Genomic DNA, 19,157 nt, shown 5'->3' on the forward strand with positions numbered 1-19,157 from the left:
GGGGCCGACCGGGCAGGCACGGAGACCATGACACTAGAAATAAAGGAATGAATGAAAGGAATTGAACATTTGAATTCTTACAATACAATATTACAATAAGGGTTGATATATTTATGAGAATATCTAAAGAATTAAATGGGACAATGGATATTTATTATATTTTTTTTATTTATTTTTTTATTATTTTTATTATATTATTTAATTTTTATATATTTTTATATATATTATATTATAAAATATAATGGAAAACTGTTAAAAAAAAACTGTTAAAAAAAAAACATTATATTTTTTCTCATGTCCCACACGTAGTTGGTTAGGTATGAAAATCACTTAGGGTAGTTGAAATTCAACATGCTGACATTTCAAATATATATTTTTTCCACTAATGACGTAAAACCTTGTTTTTAACTTGATCAATATAATAATGTAGCTGTATTATTATATCTGTAATATTGTATGAAAGTCTTGAATCACCACTCAATTTGTATGTTTTTCTATGAAAATGTGAAATAAGTGCAACAATTTATTGAAATGTGCACACACGCATGGAAATCCAGCCCTTTAGGCAATGGAAGAGTTTGTACAGGTTTATGAGCCTGATAGTTATAATTGGGTAGGACCACCTTTATTTTCCAACACAGCCTGAACTCTGTTAGGCAAATATTCATGTAATTTCTTTAGTAGACTTCAGGAATAGTTCTCCAAGCTTCTTAAAGGACATTTTGAAGCTCTTCTTAAGATGTTGGCTGCTTTTTGTTCTGTTCTCTGTCAAAATATTCCCACACTGCATGGTGGCTCAAAAGTAGAGAGTACTTTTCTGCATTCATAATTGCATCAATTTTGACAAGATCCCCAACACCACTGGTTGCAATGCAGCCTAAAACTATAGCCTGCACCAGCAGATAGCTGCAGACTGTTGTACTGCTCTCACGACCTCCTCAGTACTGACAGTAATTTGAACCAAACATTTTATAATTGGATTCATCGCTCCATAACATCTGTTTCCATCGATTTTCAGTCCACTTCTTATATAATATGGCACACCTCCGCCTTTTCTCACTGTTTCCATTCGTTAAGAATGGCTTCTTGACAGCCACCCTTCCACTGACACGATTGCTGATGAGGTCTCAGTGAACAGTAAATGGATCAGCTGAAGGGCAAGGTGCATCTCTCAGGTCCAGTGTCAGGTGTTTGTTGGATTTTTTCCTATTTATTATTGGATTATTATATTACAACCCCCCCCCCCCCCCCCCCCCCCCCACACACACACACACACACACACACACACACTCTCAAACCCCATTGATGTCTTTGGCTTTTTATGTTCGATTTAATATTTTTTTAAAAAGACATTAAAAAGATATTAAAAATAATAGATTTTAATTTACTTGTCATCCCTTAGTTCATATTGTGGTGTTTTTACTTCAGTAAACGTTGAGAAGACCACTTCCCTTTAGTTAAGGAAATCACAGTCAGTCCTTTGATTGAAGCGTAGCGTGCGTCCATCCGCATGATTCAAAAATCTACTAACTGCTGACAGGAAGTCGTCAGCACGCTCATACGTCACTTCACTCCAATACGGAAGAGGTCGTCATCGTTAAGGCTGTGAGTTGGAAGGTATGTGAAATGTGATAAAACGATCGCAGTTTGTGAGTAGAACAGCTCGTGCTTCAGTAGTTTGAATGAATGAAGCACTGTATGTGTTTCCTGGGCAACGAGGGCGCCCGTCAGTCCTTTTCCAGTCTCGCGGCGGTTTAGTTCCCTGCAGGTCTCGTGAGCCGGGCTTGCAGTTAACGGTGAAATCCATAAGTGGCTGCAAATGTAATGCAATATCTTCTAAAAATGGGACGTTAATGTGGGAACCAGATGCCTTCCCTTTCGTGAAAGCTAAAACTTGGTGAAGTTTTTTTTTTTTCTTCTGGAAGAGGGAGTGTGTGCGGTAGGAGTGCTCATTGAATTCCCCCCCCCCAACCACCTTTTTATAAATAAACCTTTCTGTCTTTCGGCAGCACGGATATGTCGTGGATAAAAGAAGGCGAGTTGTCCCTGCTTGAAAAGATTTCTGCCAATATACTAAAGGTAAGCTGTACGTTATAAGTTGGCTGTCTTTTCCAGCCTCGCTTTTGTCGGTCTTCTGCCTTTCTGTGACTCAAATCAAATCACTTTTATTGTCACATCACATGTGCTGGTACACTGGTACAGCGCATACGAGTGAAATTCTTGTGTGCAGGCTTCACAAGCAACAGAGGTGTGCAATATATAAGAAAGGGAATCTGAGAATTATACGAATGCATATATGTATACCAAATATGTGTGCCTTGACAAAAATATCAAGTATGTCATTTCAGAGTATCTGGATAGAAAATAGAGTGACAAACTGAGCCATTTAGAAAACATCAAACTATTTATTTATTTGTTTGACAAGGTTAAGATTCAGAAAATACCATAAAGAAAAGCTTACAAATAATAATAATAATAATAATAATAATAGTTCTTAATTAAATATCTAGGGGCATGAGCTGGTGCTATTGTCTGTAACCCCTGAGGGGGCCACAGGGAATGACTTATTAGTTATCGTTCAAAATGCAAACATATTAGTTGATGGTGATGAGGGGGGGTTTTTTTTAATCTGGAAATTGCTATTTTATTTAAATTTGAAATGTTTCGAAAAAAAGTTGTACGTGACATTTTTGTGATAAGATATCAGCAGATATCTACATAGCATTAGACAGTGTTGGTCTTTTATGGATTACCGTAGATTGCATTAATGCTTTTTCTTCTGCATTTCTTTGGACTCTTTTGACTGTTGTCTTTCAGGCAGGACCCATGCCTAAACATGTGGCCTTCATCATGGATGGTAATCGACGTTTTGCACGTAAGAAAAACATGGAACGGCAGGAAGGACACATGCAGGGCTTCAACAAGCTGGCAGAGGTGAGTTTGGGGGTTTCGGCTATAGGAAATGCATGTCACATGGGCAGAAACAAATTGATGATGTGTGTCAAAATGCTTCGTCTTCTCCACACCAGACACTACGTTGGTGCAAGCATCTGAACATCCCAGAGGTGACGGTGTATGCCTTCAGCATTGAGAACTTCAAGCGCACCGAAGATGAGGTGGATGGTTTGATGGAGCTCGCCAGGCAGAAGTTTGAAAGGCTGCTGGAGGAACAGTGAGTTTCGAGCTGAGTTTTCCACTTTGCTTGTGGTCACAGTTTGTACATCATATGATTCATTGCTTCCTTAAAGTAAAGTTTAGAAAGAGTGACTTGCAGCGCTCAAGCATAAATCTGAAGTTAAAGTAAATGAGGGTCTGTACATGAGAAAACAATTTTAAACCAGTTTTGACGACCTGTTTCCAGCAGAGGCACGAGATCCTTGGAGTTCACCTTTAGGGTGGGCTTGGATGGAAATCTGTTGTTATTTGTTTGTTTGTTACTTTTGGTTCAGACAGACACAACAACAGTGTTGACACAGAAACATTTACTAATGCAATGCATCAGACACTGAGTCAGATGCAGTGTGCTAATGGTGGGATGGCCAAGAGGAAGCAAGGGAGTCTGTTATTTCCACTGGTCTCTTCAATAGTGCTTACTTTTTCACTGTAGTGCAGTATGTCAAGCTCAGACTAGTCAACTAACGTGGATTCTCTTTTCATTTTACTCTGTGGTCATTGTGGTGCATGTACTATTTATTTATTAAGCAGCTGATGACTGCTGCAGATACATTTTCAAGCTAAGGTGGAGGCCTGTTAGTCTGCAAGCCATTTCTCTCTGTTTCCACACAAGTATGAAATATTTTACAGCTGACTTATTTCTTCACTTTGGAGAAATAAAACAAAGAGCTTGCTGACTAATCCATTGCTTAATATTGCCCTTTAGTCTGTATTTGTTGCACACAAGACTGTGGTATAAGTAGCTCACTTGTTCAAATGCCATGTTTTGCTCCTTTTTTTTTTTTAATCTGAGTAACCTGTCTAAAGAATTTAACACTGTAAAAAAAAAAAAATCCCCTTCTATTGGATGTTGTATTATGTCTATCAAAATTTGGACAAATTTGTTTATGAGGCTGCTGGCTGTTTATGATACAAGGTTATTATTTTTCGAACGATTGACATCCTTATGACAAACCACTTTTGCACAGTGCTGGACAGCAGACTCTTTCAAGTCCACTGTACACACTGAGTACTCAAAATTCTCCGGAGTCTCCTTTGTGTTTTTCTGGGTAGAAAATGCAGACAGACAAGTTTCAGGATCCTGAGTAGTCTTTCTGTATATCCTGTTCATCTTAATGCTTTTCCTATAAATGTCTTTCGGTTTTGTTTTGCAGTGAAAATCTAGAGAAACATGGCGTTTGTATCCGAGTGCTGGGCGACTTGAATATGCTGCCACTTGACCTTCAACAGCTTATTGCCAAAGCCGTGTTCACAACCAGGAATCACAATAAGTATGCTTAGTAGCTTGTGTTTTTCATTGTGCATGATATCCTGTACATTAGAAGTGACCACAGCACCACAAATTCTTGTTTTGTAGGTGTTTTGTCAATGTGTGTTTTGCCTACACATCAAGATATGAAATCACCAATGCAGTCAGGGAAATGGCATGGGGAGTAGAGCAAGGCCTGATCAAAGGAAGGTAAACGAAACAGCAATGAGTTCATCTTGTCATCCTTTGTTAAATACTCTGTAGAAAGGTGTCCTGGAGAGCCATTGTGTTAACAAGCTGTTTGTGTTTCTGTGATGTGTAGTGATGTGTCGGAGGCATTGCTAAGTGAGTGTCTGTACAGCAATAACTCGCCAAATCCTGATTTGCTCATCCGCACCTCTGGAGAGGTGCGCCTCAGCGACTTCCTTCTTTGGCAGGTGAGAGTGAGATGGGTGTCATCAACAGCTAATAAAGTTCACCATACACGGTCCCAATCAAAAGTTTAATACCACTTGAAAAATGGCAAAAAATCATGTTTTGCATGGTTAGTTCTTAACAAGGTTCCAAGTAGAGCTTCAATATGCAACAAGAAGAAATGGGAGTGAGACACAACATTTTTTTTGAGCATGCAAATGATTGAAAACAACGCTTAAAATGAAACAGGCTGTTTTACAGTTGATCAAAAGTTTAGGACCACATGCCTTTAAAAGGCCAAATCTGTGCAAAAATGAGGATTCATTGTCATTTTCTGTGAGGTAGTCACACTGTCGTCACGTTCTGATGGCAAAGGCAAAAAGAACCCTTTCCCTTTTTGAACGTGGTCAAGTTGTTGAACTGCATAAGCAGGGTCTCTCACAGTGCGCCATCGCTGCTAAGGTGGGATGCAGTAAGACAGTCATTTGGAATTTCTTAAACGATCCTGAGGGTTATGAAACGCAAAGGTCAAGTGGAAGATGATCCCGATGGTTTCCAACATTACTGCCGTGACAAGAGGTGTTTTGGATGAAAACGCTTGCATCAAGCATACCGCAACAAATTTTTGCATTAATCAATAATAACGGTGAAGCTACTCATTGCTGAGTTCATATTTGGAACTTTGATTTCTGTTTTGAGGTAGTTTATGTTTTTTGGTTGTGTGGTTTTTGTTTTTGTTTTTTTTTTGAAGGTGTGGTCCTAAACTTGTGATCAGCTGTAAAACAGCCTGTTTCAGTTTAATCGCTGTTTTCAATTAGTTGCATGCTTAAAAAAAATGTTTTGTCTCACTCCCATTTCTTCTCGTTGTATGTTGAAGCTCTACTTGGAACCTTGTTAAGATCCAACCATGCAAAATATGATATTTTAGCCATTTTTCAAATGGTCTTAAACTTTTGATTGGGACCGCATTTCCCACAAACCTCATCTTCATTTAGACTGATTCTCTCCTATTGATCTCTAAGCAACTCTAACACTTACATCATATAAACTATCCAATCTTCCCTCAGCTCTTCAGTGAGGTGTTGTTGTTATAATTCATTTTAAAATTGTAAATATGATCAATTTATTTGGCTCCATACCACAGGGCTCTAAGGTGACTGCAGTTACTTACTACCTGTAAAGCATTCACTTAATCCAAATGTTTTAGCCACTTACAGGCCATCCTGGCCTTTATTTCAAATGCTCAAGAGTTCTTACAAATTAGTCATTTGCAATAATTTGCATAGGAATTGTTTGTTTGAACAATTCCAGTCAGGATGTCCCCAATTTGAGAATGTTGCAATATAAAGCCCATTGAAATGACTGTTGTTGCCAGCTGGTGCTGCATATATAAACTTGAATTGATTTACCCCTGAAGATAGGGCTGTTTTTCTATGAAACTATGAAAACAGCAAAGTAGGATTTCGATTTATGCTTGGTTGAGTCTTTAGGGATCATGATGATTTAGGAGCAGAGTTTTTCCTGGCTCCAAACGAAAATCTGAATACTGCTCAAGTATTGAGATGTACTACTTTATTTAATTTCTGGCCTTTTAATAAACATGTGTGTTTTATTCCAACCCCTTTTATCGCAGGAAAGGGCTTGATGAGTAATGTTTTTTTTTGTGAATTAAGAACAGAGTAACACTGGTGGTTGGACTTGTTTTGCAGGATGTATTGGTCATTCATGATGTTAACCTTCAAAGCTGTCTGTGAAAATAATCCAGCAAAACTGTCTGATGCCAAAAGAAACCGATCTGTGATGAGTGTTTCATTGTATGAGTACAGTTACAGTTTATATTTAATTCACTATCAGTGTTTTTATCTAGTGACCATCAGGGATGGTAAGTACTTGGGTTTTACAAGAAAAAAAATAGTCTTGAACAGCTGAAACAGACTCCGAGAGAATTCTTTGTATCTCCTCTGACTTATCTTTCTATATATATCTTTAGTGATTTATTTGCACGTAAGATTTTCTTTCTACATTCCTTAAAGCCTGTGACAAGTCTCCCTTCCAGTTTGGGGGTGCAATCACTGAAAGACAGTATTAACCTAATGACTGGGTTACAGCACAAATTGTAAAAGCTTTATTTTGTTCTTCCAGTTTTTTCTCAGATACCCTGTAAACTTGTATTGGTTTTCGTGTGTGCTCTTTCTGCAGACCTCTCACTCCTGCCTAGTATTTCAGTCCGTTCTGTGGCCAGAGTACTCATTCTGGAACCTGTGTGAAGCCATTCTGCAGTATCAATTAAATCACAAATCCATCCAGGTAAGGATAATACTGAGACAGAATTAGGGTTTACTCACACTGTGTGAGCCACGCGGTGTGTCCGAGCGCATTTGACAAGAGTCATCACTCATGTTAGGTTAAGTAACTAGTTCAGGTTCACTCATGGAATTTCAGTCTTTTCCCAATTAAAGCTATCTTCAGTACGGATTCAGATCAAGCAGATCAACATCATCGGCACTATTAGATTCAATAGAATACATCACAAATTCCATAGACAAAAAGCAATATGTGGCTGGGTTATTCATAGACTTGACAAAGGCATTTGACACTATAGATCATGATATATTAATAAGAAAACTGGAACGTTATGGTGTCAGAGGGGTAGTTTTAGATTGGGTCCGGAGTTATTTAAGTGACAGAAAGCAGTTTGTGAAAATAAATGGTGGTTGCTCCTTATGTATGGACATTGCTTGTGGTGTACCCCAAGGGTCAGTTTTGGGTCCAAAATTCTTCAACTTGTACATTAACGACATCTGTAAAGTGTCCAAAGTATTAAAAATGGTTCTCTTTGCTGACGATACAAACATTTTTTGCTCTGGTGATGATCTGCAGAATTTATTGGAGGATATGACTAATGAAATAAGTAAAGTGAAGTTCTGGCTTGATAAAAACAAATTATCATTAAATTTGAATAAATCTAAACTTATGTTATTTGGAAATAGTAGTTTAAATACAAATGCAAAGATTCAAATAAATGGTGTTGATATTGAAAGAGTCAGTGAAAATAAATTTCTGGGGGTAATAATAGATGAAAAACTTAACTGGAGAGCTCACGTAAGATATATTCATTCCAAAGTATCACGAAGCATTGCAGTACTAAACAAGGCAAAACAGGTATTCGACAGAACATCACTTCATATTCTCTACTGTTCACTGGTTTCACCATACTTAAGCTATTGTGCAGAGGTCTGGGGCAATAACTATAAAACCACATTACATTCACTTTTTACTCTTCAAAAGAAAGCAATTCGAATCATCCACAATGCAGGTTATAGGGAACATACAAACTCACTATTTTTGCAGTCTGAAATATTGAAAATTGACGATATAGTGAAATTCCAAACAGCACAAATTCTATTCAAAGCAAAAAATAAAGAACTGCCAGGTAATATTCAGAGTATGTTTTTTTTGAAAGAAGGAAGTTATAATTTAAGGGGTTTTTGTAACTTCAAAACAATGAAGTCAAAGTCAAAGTCAAAGTCAAAGTCAACTTTATTTGTCGATTCTTCCACATGTACAGGACATACGGAGAATAGAAATTGCGTTACTCTTCAATCCCTAGATAAATAGCAAATGAACATTTAAATATATTTAAATATAAAAGTGATTTAAAAAAATGCAAGTAAAATAATTAAAAAGTAAAAATTTAAATAAATACAATTTTACATATAACAAGGAAGCTATACAATATACAATATAATGGGTAAGTGACATTGAGTGTAAACCAGGCAGAGTAGTGCAAATAGGCAAATAGTGCAAATGGAGATTTAGTAGTGTACGGTAAGAGAAAGTGTAACAACAAAGTCTTATGAGGTAATGGCAGTCCAATGCTCCACAAAGTGACTGGTAACTGGTGCAGGCCAGTGAGTGAGTCAGAGAGTGTGTGTGTTTGTGTGTGTGTGACAGAGTTCAGTGAGACCGTGGAGGAGAGAGGGGAGAGGGGGCAGAATCGGGAGGGAGTTAAGCTTCCTGACAGCCTGATGGATGAAGCTGTCCTTCAGCCTGCTGGTCCTGGCCTGGAGACTCCGCAGTCTCCTCCCCGACGGCAGCAGCTTGAAGAAGCTTTGCATTGGGTGTGTGGGATCAGCCGCTATGCAAAGGGCTTTTTTAGTGAGACGGGTGCTGTAAATGTCCTGGAGGGAGGGGAGAGAGACACCAATGATCCTCTCTGCAGCTCTCACTATGCGTTGGAGGGTCCTATGACAGGACGCATTGCAGGCTCCAAACCACACAGTGATGCAGCTCGACAGGATGCTCTCGATGGTGCCTCTGTAGAAAGTGTACATGATGGGGGCTGGTGCTCCTGCTCTTCTTAGTTTGCGGAGAAAGAAGAGACGCTGCTGTGATTTCTTGGCCAGTGCTGTGGTGTTGTACGTCCAGGAGAGATCCTCTGTGATGTGCACACCCAAGAACTTGGTGCTGCTCACTCTCTCCACAGACGCTCCGTCAATGGTCAGAGGAGCATGTTGGGTGTGCATTCTCCTGAAGTCCACAACAATCTCCTTCGTCTTCTCCACATTCAGAGAGAGATTGTTGTCAGCACACCACGTGGCCAGGCGTCTCACCTCACTTCTGTAGTCGGTCTCATCCCTGTTGCTAATGAGACCCACCACCGTTGTGTCGTCCGCAAACTTGATGAAGAGGTTGGAGCTGTATGATGGAGTGCAGTCATGGGTCAGCAGAGTGAAGAGGAGGGGGCTCAGCACACATCCCTGCGGGGCCCCCGTGTTTAAAATGATGGTGCTGGATGTATTACTGTATTAAGGTACGTACTACAAGAAAAGGCTTTTGTGTTTCTGTTCAAGGAGTGAAACTATGGAACAAACTGAATATGGAATTAAAGCAATGTCCAAACATAAAACTGTTCAAAAAGAGTTATAAAAATATGATCTTCTCGATCTATAAAGAAAAGGAAAATATTTAAATTAAGTGAATGTCTCTATTTAAAAACAAACAAACAAAAAATTCATGATGTGATATTATAGTATATAGTATATCAGAAATCTGTTCACTATTTTTATTACAAATTATATCAGTAAGGAAGCTGACTAAATATTCACTGATAATTTATGGGACAGGGGTGGGATTAAATAAGTGTATACTTCTTCCCACTCCCTTTCAACATGTAAATTAATCAGAATGTTTTTTTGTATGTAATTTGTATAGTATATTTTTTTTTCTCTCATTTCTTTTCTAAATGTACTTGTATATTGTTCACATGTTGAAATAAATTACCAATCAATCTCCATGAAAATCTGCATTTAGTGATGAATCTATAATGTGAGGGAACCCTGAGTCACAGCTTCCAAGAACTGCCCCAGTTAAACAAATGTGCTCTCCCAGAGTGATTTTCAAAAGCATGTGTGCACGTAAGAAAGAGGGAACGAACATGAGAAAGGAGTTTATTTGTTTAGACCAGGGATGTCAAACTCATTTTACATTGTGGGCCACATACAGCCCACTTTGATCCGAAGTAGGCTAGATCAGTGAAACTCACTATAAGAAAAAAGAAGTGCAGTCTCAACAGTATGTGTCAGTTTTTCGTGTTTAGTTTGAATACTCCATAGCTTTTTGTCCCCAGAGTTGGAAGGGCTGTGTAGAGTGAGGCAGTCGAAGAATACGGTGTGTTTTTGGGGTCGTCATGTTTGTTATTTTTGGCCTCCTTTATTTCCTTGCTGGGAAGGATCTAAATGTGACTAAAGGTCCTGTATAACTAGAATAATATTATTTAGAAGCAGCACAAAAATGTACTTTCAGATGTCTAATATAACTGAACCATACCGCTCTTTTGGTTTTGAACCTAATTGGACTTAGCTGTTTGGGTACTACTGTAGTTATGACCCCTGTCACCCACTGTCGGCCATGCTCTGCTTTTCATTAATGTGATGGCAGCTGACTGTGTCAGCTCCATGTTGCACCCTGGTCGCTGTTATGACTGACTCAAAGGCCGCAGCAAAGAAGAATAAAGAGAACAAATATTTATTTAACTTAATAGGAATAAATGTGTCAGTATCAGTGGCTTAAAGAGGTGTATGGACTTGTTGGCAAATATGTTCAAGTATAAGTGCAAACACAGGGAAGCAAGTGAGACACGGGGCATGGATACGGTGCATGATTATGACTGCATGTCTTCCCTGCATTTTTGTGAGTTCTTTGGAACAGAACTTCCAGCTGCTCCGCCCACCCCAAAGGGATCACTACAATGGAAAGATCCCCATGTTTGATTTGGCACAGAGGTTGCAATTTTTCTGATGAAACCCTCCATTTATCAGAGCTTTTGGACAAGCACTATGAGTATACTAGATTGTGACACGCTGGCACTTGGTTAGTTGTTTTGGAGAATCATAAGCAGCAATAAGCAGCTGTGTTATGCATCCCATATCTGAAAAGGGCTTATGTTTTGGCTGTGTGAGTTGCAGGTTCATCACTTGTTAACCGTAGCAATTAATGTAGATCAGTGTTACTTTGTGAAACAGTGTTGTTAAACAGGCAGAGAAAGATTAAAGTAACTCCTGTATCTATGTATATATTTAAATGTATGTCTAATTTGGTGTGTTTGTTATTACAGAAAGCTAGAGACCTCCATCGAGAGCATCAGGCTCTGCAGCAGCTAGAAGCAGATCGTGCTTGTGTAGCAGAGCTCTTGCAGCATCACAGCAATGGAAAGCCCGTCGATAGCCAGAGAAGACAAGAGGCGCTACTACACTACACTTCCTGCCGGGAAGAACGAGTTCGAGACTTCCTAGAAGCACTGAAGCACAAAAGAGACTCTTTCTTTTCTGACTTATGCAGTGAATCCTTGTTGGCCTAAGAATACATAGAAAAACAAATCCTCTGAAGCGGGGACGAAGCCTCTCCTATGTCCTCTTCCCAAAAGGGCTTCTGTGGAAAAGGGAAGAGCAAGCAGTAACTGGGAGCGGTTTTATTTTGTTGCTGATTCATATAAGAGGGCAGTTTTACCCCTATGGGGCTGTAGAATAATCCTGCTATTTATGATTGTAGATTTAAAAACTCTAATAGGTGGAAATGACTGGTCAAGATGTAGTTAAATCATCGTATAAACTGTCAGTTAAATGCATGCCGTTGAACGGAAGGTCATTTTATGTGAGTGAAAGCCACGGATCCTGTGTTTCGGTTCCAAAACATTCGTCCACAGAACTTTTAAATTGTTGTTGAAGCATAAAGTGTTGTTTGTTGACTGTGATTTTGATTACATAACTATATTTTGACCAGCTTTCTGGAACAAAATAAAATGATTACTGTATGTCAGATATGATTAAATGATGTGAAATTCTCTGTTTTGTACTTACATACTACAAGTCTAAGCTTTTGTCTCCATTTGGCTTCCAAAATATGGTTATCTATTGTCTTAACTTGTGCAGCAAAAAATATGTGTGTGGTCCATGCTGCTGATATATATGGACTCTCAGGGGGAAAACTGGTGATGGTGTTTTATTGGATTAACGAGTCGTTTTTGCAAGTAGATGACTTTCAGCACATAAAACTGTACCGATATAATTTCTGCTGCTACCTGTTGGAAGTATTGAGCCTTAAAGCTTATCAACTACTAATACGCTATGTATTGCAAAAATGTAAATAACTGCTTGTAATTGCTATTCTGCATCTCAGTTGGTGGTATAACACAAGCAAAGAACCACTTTTACTTTTTTCCAGCTGGATGTTTGTTGGGTTTTGTTTATTTGGGAAAAAATTGAAGAAAAAATGTCCCAATTTTATCCAAGAAGTCCTCAGTCTTTAAATCACAAACTCAAATGCAAGACATCTCTTCATCAAATCATCATATTTGGATCTTGTCCCTCCAGAGGAAACACTTCTAGGAACCAATTTTATTTAACTTGCATCATCTATACACTGACAGAAGAATTGATAAACTTTGGTAGAACTAGAAACACCATACTATAAACATACTGCCCCACAAAAATATGCTTATATACACATACATAGGTATAAGCATGAATTTATACTACTCATCAGGCATACAGTCCTGGAATATTCTGGAATATTACTACTAATGCACAGACATGTGAACAGTATTTTAGTGTTGAATAGGTATCCTACTTTTAGCTATTTAATATATAGTCAGATAGCTTAAAATCCACTAAACATCTACCAGTTACAAATTGTATATGTCTGTATTAGTATTTCTTCACACAACGCTTGGTTTGACCCTCAATCCCTCAGGTAATAATAATAATAACTAAATGTTGATTTTTGGTTTTACACAGGGCTAAAATTACAGTCTTACATGCCCAAGCCAAATAGACATTCATCCACCACAAGCTGACAGAAAGCACCATAGTCTAATCTTCACCCGCGACCGTATTTTGCCTCAAAGCTATGACATCAAACGTGATTGGTCAGTTGCAACGCGGGGATATTAGATACACCATAAAATTTGGTTCTGGCGGACTTTGTGAGCAAAAATTGTTCAGTTTATCCGATAGACGGTGAGAAAAGGTGCAACGACTTTGACGCGCCATTATCTGCGTATTTATTTTTTCGGTACAGCAGAACGAATCAGTCGTTCATACAGCGCCACCCCGCGACTATAATCCGTATTCCTTCAAGTTGCAGTCTGCCTTTTTAACAAATGGGAGGCGCCTCCAACCCACGTGACGCCTTTCTATCCAATGGCGAGATTCGAAACACAAAACTGGTTCAAACCGGTTTCGTTCTTATATTTCAGTGTATAAACTACAAGAACATTCGTTTGCATTATACATTCGCCATTTTCCGCTGTGCGCGCTTGGTTGGCGTCTGTTATCGCTTCGAAAAAAGCCATTTTCGCAGCTGTATTTTCCTGACGTTTTTCTTCGTTTCCCGCTGAGAACATGGGCAAAGCAAAGGTAAAAAAAAACATGAATTTAAATTTAATTTAAGTCTGTGCACTGGAATCGTTTTCGTAGCATTAAGTTAACACAAGACTGCGCCTGATATTTCTGCTTAAGAAGAACGTCATCATCCCTAACAAGCGTTTTAGCAATGGCGGTCTGACAGTGGAGAGGAGCGCAAGCATCCTCCCACTCGTCGAAAACAAAAGTTGAAATTTTTGCTCATGGTTTTAAATTATTCTTATGAGTTAAACGCGCACAGTTGCGTGTATTTTTGTAAATTTTTTGTCTTCCAGCGCCAAACTCTGGTTAGTCCAGCCGTTGACATTGCGTTGTGCAAAATTTCTGACACCATCTTTTTTCCCCCCCTCTCTTTGGCAGTAGGCAGGGCACAAATCTTGCTGTTGTAAACGCAGTAACAAACTTTCGATATGGACAATGACTGTTTTTCTTTATTCTTTTTCTCAACCTGCGCGTCGATGCTTGAATGCATAACTTGGGATCCGAATTAATGAAGATAAATATGAACTGCGCCGTTATCAAGCAATCAAAATAAGCTCGAACGCAGGCTGCAAATTTGAGGAAGGAGTTGGGGGAGGGGAGGTGGCGATTATTATTTTTTTCCGCTCAGGTTTTGAATAATATGTGCCAGCCTGGTTCTTGCATCGTCGTTTGAAATGGGTTTGTTAACAGTAGTAAATATTTATTAAAAACGTCAAACGCGATTGGATTGCAGTTTGCAAGTGCGCAGCAGGAAAAAACGTATAAATACAAAAATAAGAATTTTTTTTTTTTGCACATTTGTGTGCGTTTTATCGTATTTTCAACGCATTAATTTAAGGTGCAGTGAGTGGCCATACTATTAAAAAAATGCATATTTAACGATTTAAAATTAAATTATCACAACAGGATTGTTTGGGGTGTTTTTCGATGAAAATCTCAGTCTCATCCGTGATTTTTTTTTTTTTTTTTTTTTGTCTTCCTTGAAACCTCTCCAGGCATTCGTTGAGCTCCATTTGTCGTAGGTACAGATTAGTAAAGTAGTAATCTTATCAGTTTCCCAACAGCTGTCTGTAGGCGCGCACTGATACAAAACAAAGGAAGCTGTCAGGGCGCCAAGGCGGTGTCATGGTGACAGGACTGCCCAAATTTGAATTCAAATATGCGCGGGAAAGCTCTTTGTGAACTTGAAAAATCAAGAGCAGTGTTAAAAAAATGTAACATATATATTAGATCTTCTGTGAACATTTTTATATTAAAACAATGTAAAATAGTGCACACAGAAAATAAAAAAAAGTTTTGTGCTATTTAAATCTGTATTTATTATTATTATTATGTAGTTTTACTTTTCAGTTTGTAATGTTTTCCCCTTCCTTGTCTTACAGGCACCTGCTTCCTCTGAGGTTTGTCTAAAATGAATATATTTTTATATTGTGTTGATGCAGCAGTTGCATTTAGAATTTGTGGATAAATGCTTGTTTTTGATGTATCGTTTGTATGTTTTTTGCCACTGATATAATATATTTTGTGCCCTTATTTAGGATGATGAGTGTTGTACTTAGTTAATATATTTATTCAAACTCTACTCCCATTTTCATCTCTTTTTTTTTTGCTTTTGTTTTAACTTACTTTTTGCAATTGCATACTCTTTAAAGGTCATGTATAAACAAAGCTATTAATATTGATGCAAAATAAGACACTGTTTGTTTTAACTTTCACTTCCTTGTGGCTCTACAGCCTAAGAGAACCTCTGCACGGCTGGCATTAGTAAGTTCTTTTTAAACACAATTAAGCATTTTTAGATGTACTCAGTATATTTAATGTGCATTATCCTGTCGTTTTTGTTAAATGTTCACTATTTTTTGTAAGAAGCAACCACTTGAAATTGAAGTAGTCTATCATGTGTGTATTAAATTTAAATTTTACATTTTTTAAGAATATATTAAAGGTTCTCTTACACTCTTACCTAATGTGACATGAGGATGTAGCCCATGATCAAGAAGTTTATTAACTTGTAATAAGCTTTTATTACCTAGGATTTCACGGATCTATATTCTGTTATCTCAAACTGATTTAAATATCTTCTTTCTTGTCTTGTAGAAACCGAAACCTGCGGCAGTGGAGGCTAAGAAAAAGGCTGTTGCAAAGGTATTGAACCAAAATCTTGCACGCTTACTATGGGGGAACAGCTCTGTAAGATGTTTGCCACATGTTTGCTTGATTCATTTCTGTGATTAATTTGTTACTATCATTTTATTTTCTAGAGGGCACCCAAAACAAAGAAAGCCAAACCCGCTGAGAATGGGAGCACCAAGGCTGAGGTTTGTTTCTGTTACACTGCAAATTAATAAATGTTACATCAAACAGATGTTCTTATATTTTCCAGGTCGTTTCTCCTTTTTTATGTTATCTTAACTTATTTGCTTTAATTGTTCATGAGTTTAAAGATTAAATGAGTAAAAAAAGAACTAGATATTAAAAAAATGATGTGTGTGAGTTCTGGAAACCTGTGAGGCAGTTACTGTTTTATTTGTTCTCATAATGGATAAGTGTTGCAAGGACTCCTTTTAATATAATCAATAAAATTAAGAATAAGTTGTCATGTGACTAAAACAATGCAGTTGACATTGCTGTTGGCGTGTTTTTTGTTTTTCTGTCCGCAGGAGCCCAAGGCTGAAGCCACTGAAGCCAAATGAATAGTGGTTGATGTGCTCACTCTGTGTACTTGGTGATTGTACAGTTTTAAATAAGTATTTTTTACCAAGTTTTATATTACAAATGTCATTTATAGTTTTGTTTTTGGCTTGCACTTGATGTAACAAAATTTTGTTTTCACATTCATATCCATTTTATATCAATTTTAAAAACGGATACCGTCCATATCCTGTAGTCGTGGCATTTTTTTTAGTTTGTCTAATCCAGATTTGTTTTAAACTTCTAAACAACAGATGTAACAGCTTTTCCAACAAGTTGGATTTTGAATCTAATTGTAAACATAAGGCAGCTAAAGCATAAAATCTTGCAGGAGAATATGAATTTGCCGCTTATCTCCTTGTAGTTTAATGTTGAACTAATAAAATTATTGCTTTCCAAATGTTTTAAAAACATTGTATGTTGATGTAAAATGCCACAGACAAAAAAAAGAATACTGTTATTAGGTCAAAAAAAATGTTTAAGTTTGATGCGTCCCAAAAAAATGGCTGATGTGAACCCAGTCATCTGATAAAAACTTCTGTTAAGTTATGTTTCTGTTTTCTGCTTTTCTGACTCCAATGGTTGATCTTAATGTTCTTGAATAAAAATTTTCAAAATGTCCTTTTTGGGGTCACTGTTGAAATGGAAATCCTCGATGAAGGAGCAGAAAAATGGAAATGCTGCGACACGACGTTTGAAAAGGTGATGCAGCGACCTTGAAAAGGTTTCATCATAAACAAACTGCAGGCTCCACCATTTTGGCAGGACATCCATTTTAGTTTACATCCATGGGGTCTCGTCCCTACTTGTGACTGCTTGGGTATTGCTGTTAGGCTTGGCTTTCTATTTTCAACAGGCTAGTTAATTTTCACACTTCTCTATGTGGAAATGTTACTGGTATAATTTGTAATTTAATATAAATTGTTACTAAATTATCACCCAAGGACTGGCACTTAAAGGTTTTAAATATTTATTTAAGGTTGTCATGTAAATGAAATTTTAAGCAGCTGCTAGTGTTTTTTTTTGTACCTGTTTTGGGTATATTTAAACTTGTTAGCACTATAATGAGAGAAAAAATAAACCTTAAGACAAGGTGATCTCATTGCATTAACCATTAAAATACGCAAAGTGTGACGTGTAAATGTTTATTGGTAACTTGAGCAATCATTAATGTAGAGCGCTAGAAAAATATTTTATTCAAGTGGAAGTTATCTCACAAAAGCCTGCAACGCCTTAAAGCTATACACTAAATGCCACATTTGATCACCACCTTAAACACAACTATATTACTGTCACCTAAAAACTACATAAACTTAAAGAATACAAAATTTGCCACTTAAGTCCGATAAACAAAAATAATCAGTGTATAGTCACAGATTCATTTATGAAATTATTGCATTTACCTTCAACCTTAAAAGTACCTTTTAATTTTGTTTGTTTTTAGCTTGTTCTTTGCTCTTCCACATTTTGTATTGGAGTGAGTTTTAATTTTCACTTCAATTGGAATATTTTACATAACATAACTACTGGATGTTGATGCTTCAGGGGTTTACACCTCTGGATATCCTCATCACTGTCTTTGCTCCATAGCACCAGCAGGAGTCAGTGCCACATCACCACAGAGAGATGAGGTGCATATCGTTGTTCCTGCGGGGGTCTCCCTCTCCTTTGGCCTATACAGCTCCTGAACTCGGTCAAACATGACGCATTATTGAGGGTGCTGACGTATCTCTGAGGATGTCATCCCTTTTTTTAGGCTAGTGTATTAGTGCTTCTATACAGACAAAGCAGCAAATGATAATAATATTCAGATATGGTGCAGGTTTAATCTTTCTTTCTTTTTCTTTCTTTCATTCTCAACAAGCAATATAGAGCAAGGCAAAAGTACAGTTGATTTTATTAGTTTCAATTATTACAAAAATATGTGTAACAGGATTACCACACTTTTCAGAGTAATGCTCAGTATTCATTGTTGAATACAAATCTGTACAAAATACTGGCTTTTGATCTGAGAGACAGATGTTTTCATGGAAAATGGAAGGCTGCTCATCTACATCCTATGCGGTGTATTAATGTTTATGCCATGCATCAATTTATTATTATTATTTTAGTCATCTTCTCTAAAGAGATATGCTGTGTTACAGTGACTTGCAAAAGTATTTGGCCCCCTTGAACTTTCCCACATTTTGTCACATTTCAGCCACAAACATGAATCAATTTCATTGGAATTGGAATTCCACGTGAAAGACCAATACAAAGTGGTGCACATGTGAGAAGTGGAACGAAAATCATACATGATTCCAAACATTTTTTACAAATATATAACTGCAAAGTGGGGTGTGCGTAATTATTCAGCCCCCTTTGGTCTGAGTGCAGTCAGTTGCCCATAGACATTGCCTGATGAGTGCTAATGACTGAATAGAGTGCACCTGTGTGTAATCTAATGTCAGTACAAATACAGCTGCTCTGTGATGGCCTCAGAGGTTGTCTAAGAGAATATTGGGAGCAACACCACCATGAAGGCCAAAGAACACACCAGACAGGTCAAGGATAAAGTTATTGAGAAATTTAAAGCAGGCTTAGGCTACAAAAAGATTTCCCAAGCCTTGAACATCCCACGGAGGACTGTTCAAGCGATCATTCAGAAATGGAAGGAGTATAGCACAACTGTAAACCTACCAAGACAAGGCCGTCCACCTAAACTCACAGGCCGAACAAGGAGAGTG

At 37.7% G+C, this 19,157-nt stretch overlaps 1 protein-coding gene and 1 long non-coding RNA gene across 3 annotated transcripts; both read left to right on the plus strand.

Annotated features, from left to right (window-relative positions):
• Positions 1 to 1,571: 1,571 nt before the first annotated feature.
• On the plus strand, positions 1,572 to 12,058 carry dhdds (dehydrodolichyl diphosphate synthase). 2 transcript variants are annotated; one of them, XM_085365350.1, is made up of 9 exons: positions 1,572 to 1,617; positions 2,010 to 2,079; positions 2,818 to 2,934; positions 3,030 to 3,172; positions 4,329 to 4,445; positions 4,532 to 4,633; positions 4,746 to 4,860; positions 7,037 to 7,144; positions 11,454 to 12,058. In XM_085365350.1, exons 2-9 carry the CDS (start codon positions 2,017 to 2,019, stop codon positions 11,694 to 11,696), a joined length of 1,008 nt encoding a protein of 335 aa, XP_085221476.1. In that variant the 5' UTR covers positions 1,572 to 1,617; positions 2,010 to 2,016; the 3' UTR covers positions 11,697 to 12,058. The 2 variants fall into 2 exon arrangements, with proteins under 2 accessions (XP_085221476.1, XP_085221477.1); XM_085365351.1 differs by having other exon boundaries at positions 1,591 to 1,605.
• A 1,493-nt stretch (positions 12,059 to 13,551) lies between these two features.
• On the plus strand, positions 13,552 to 17,340 carry LOC146622709 (uncharacterized). Its single transcript, XR_014906567.1, has 6 exons — positions 13,552 to 13,752; positions 15,123 to 15,140; positions 15,475 to 15,504; positions 15,838 to 15,885; positions 16,002 to 16,058; positions 16,401 to 17,340. It is a non-coding gene; the product is annotated as an uncharacterized LOC146622709 (long non-coding RNA).
• The last annotated feature ends 1,817 nt before the right edge of the window (positions 17,341 to 19,157 follow it).

Source organism: Diplotaxodon limnothrissa, linkage group LG11 (genome assembly GCF_057381915.1).
Source record: "Diplotaxodon limnothrissa isolate DT_005_m linkage group LG11, D_limnothrissa_male_GT1.1, whole genome shotgun sequence".
NCBI lineage: Eukaryota > Metazoa > Chordata > Actinopteri > Cichliformes > Cichlidae > Diplotaxodon > Diplotaxodon limnothrissa.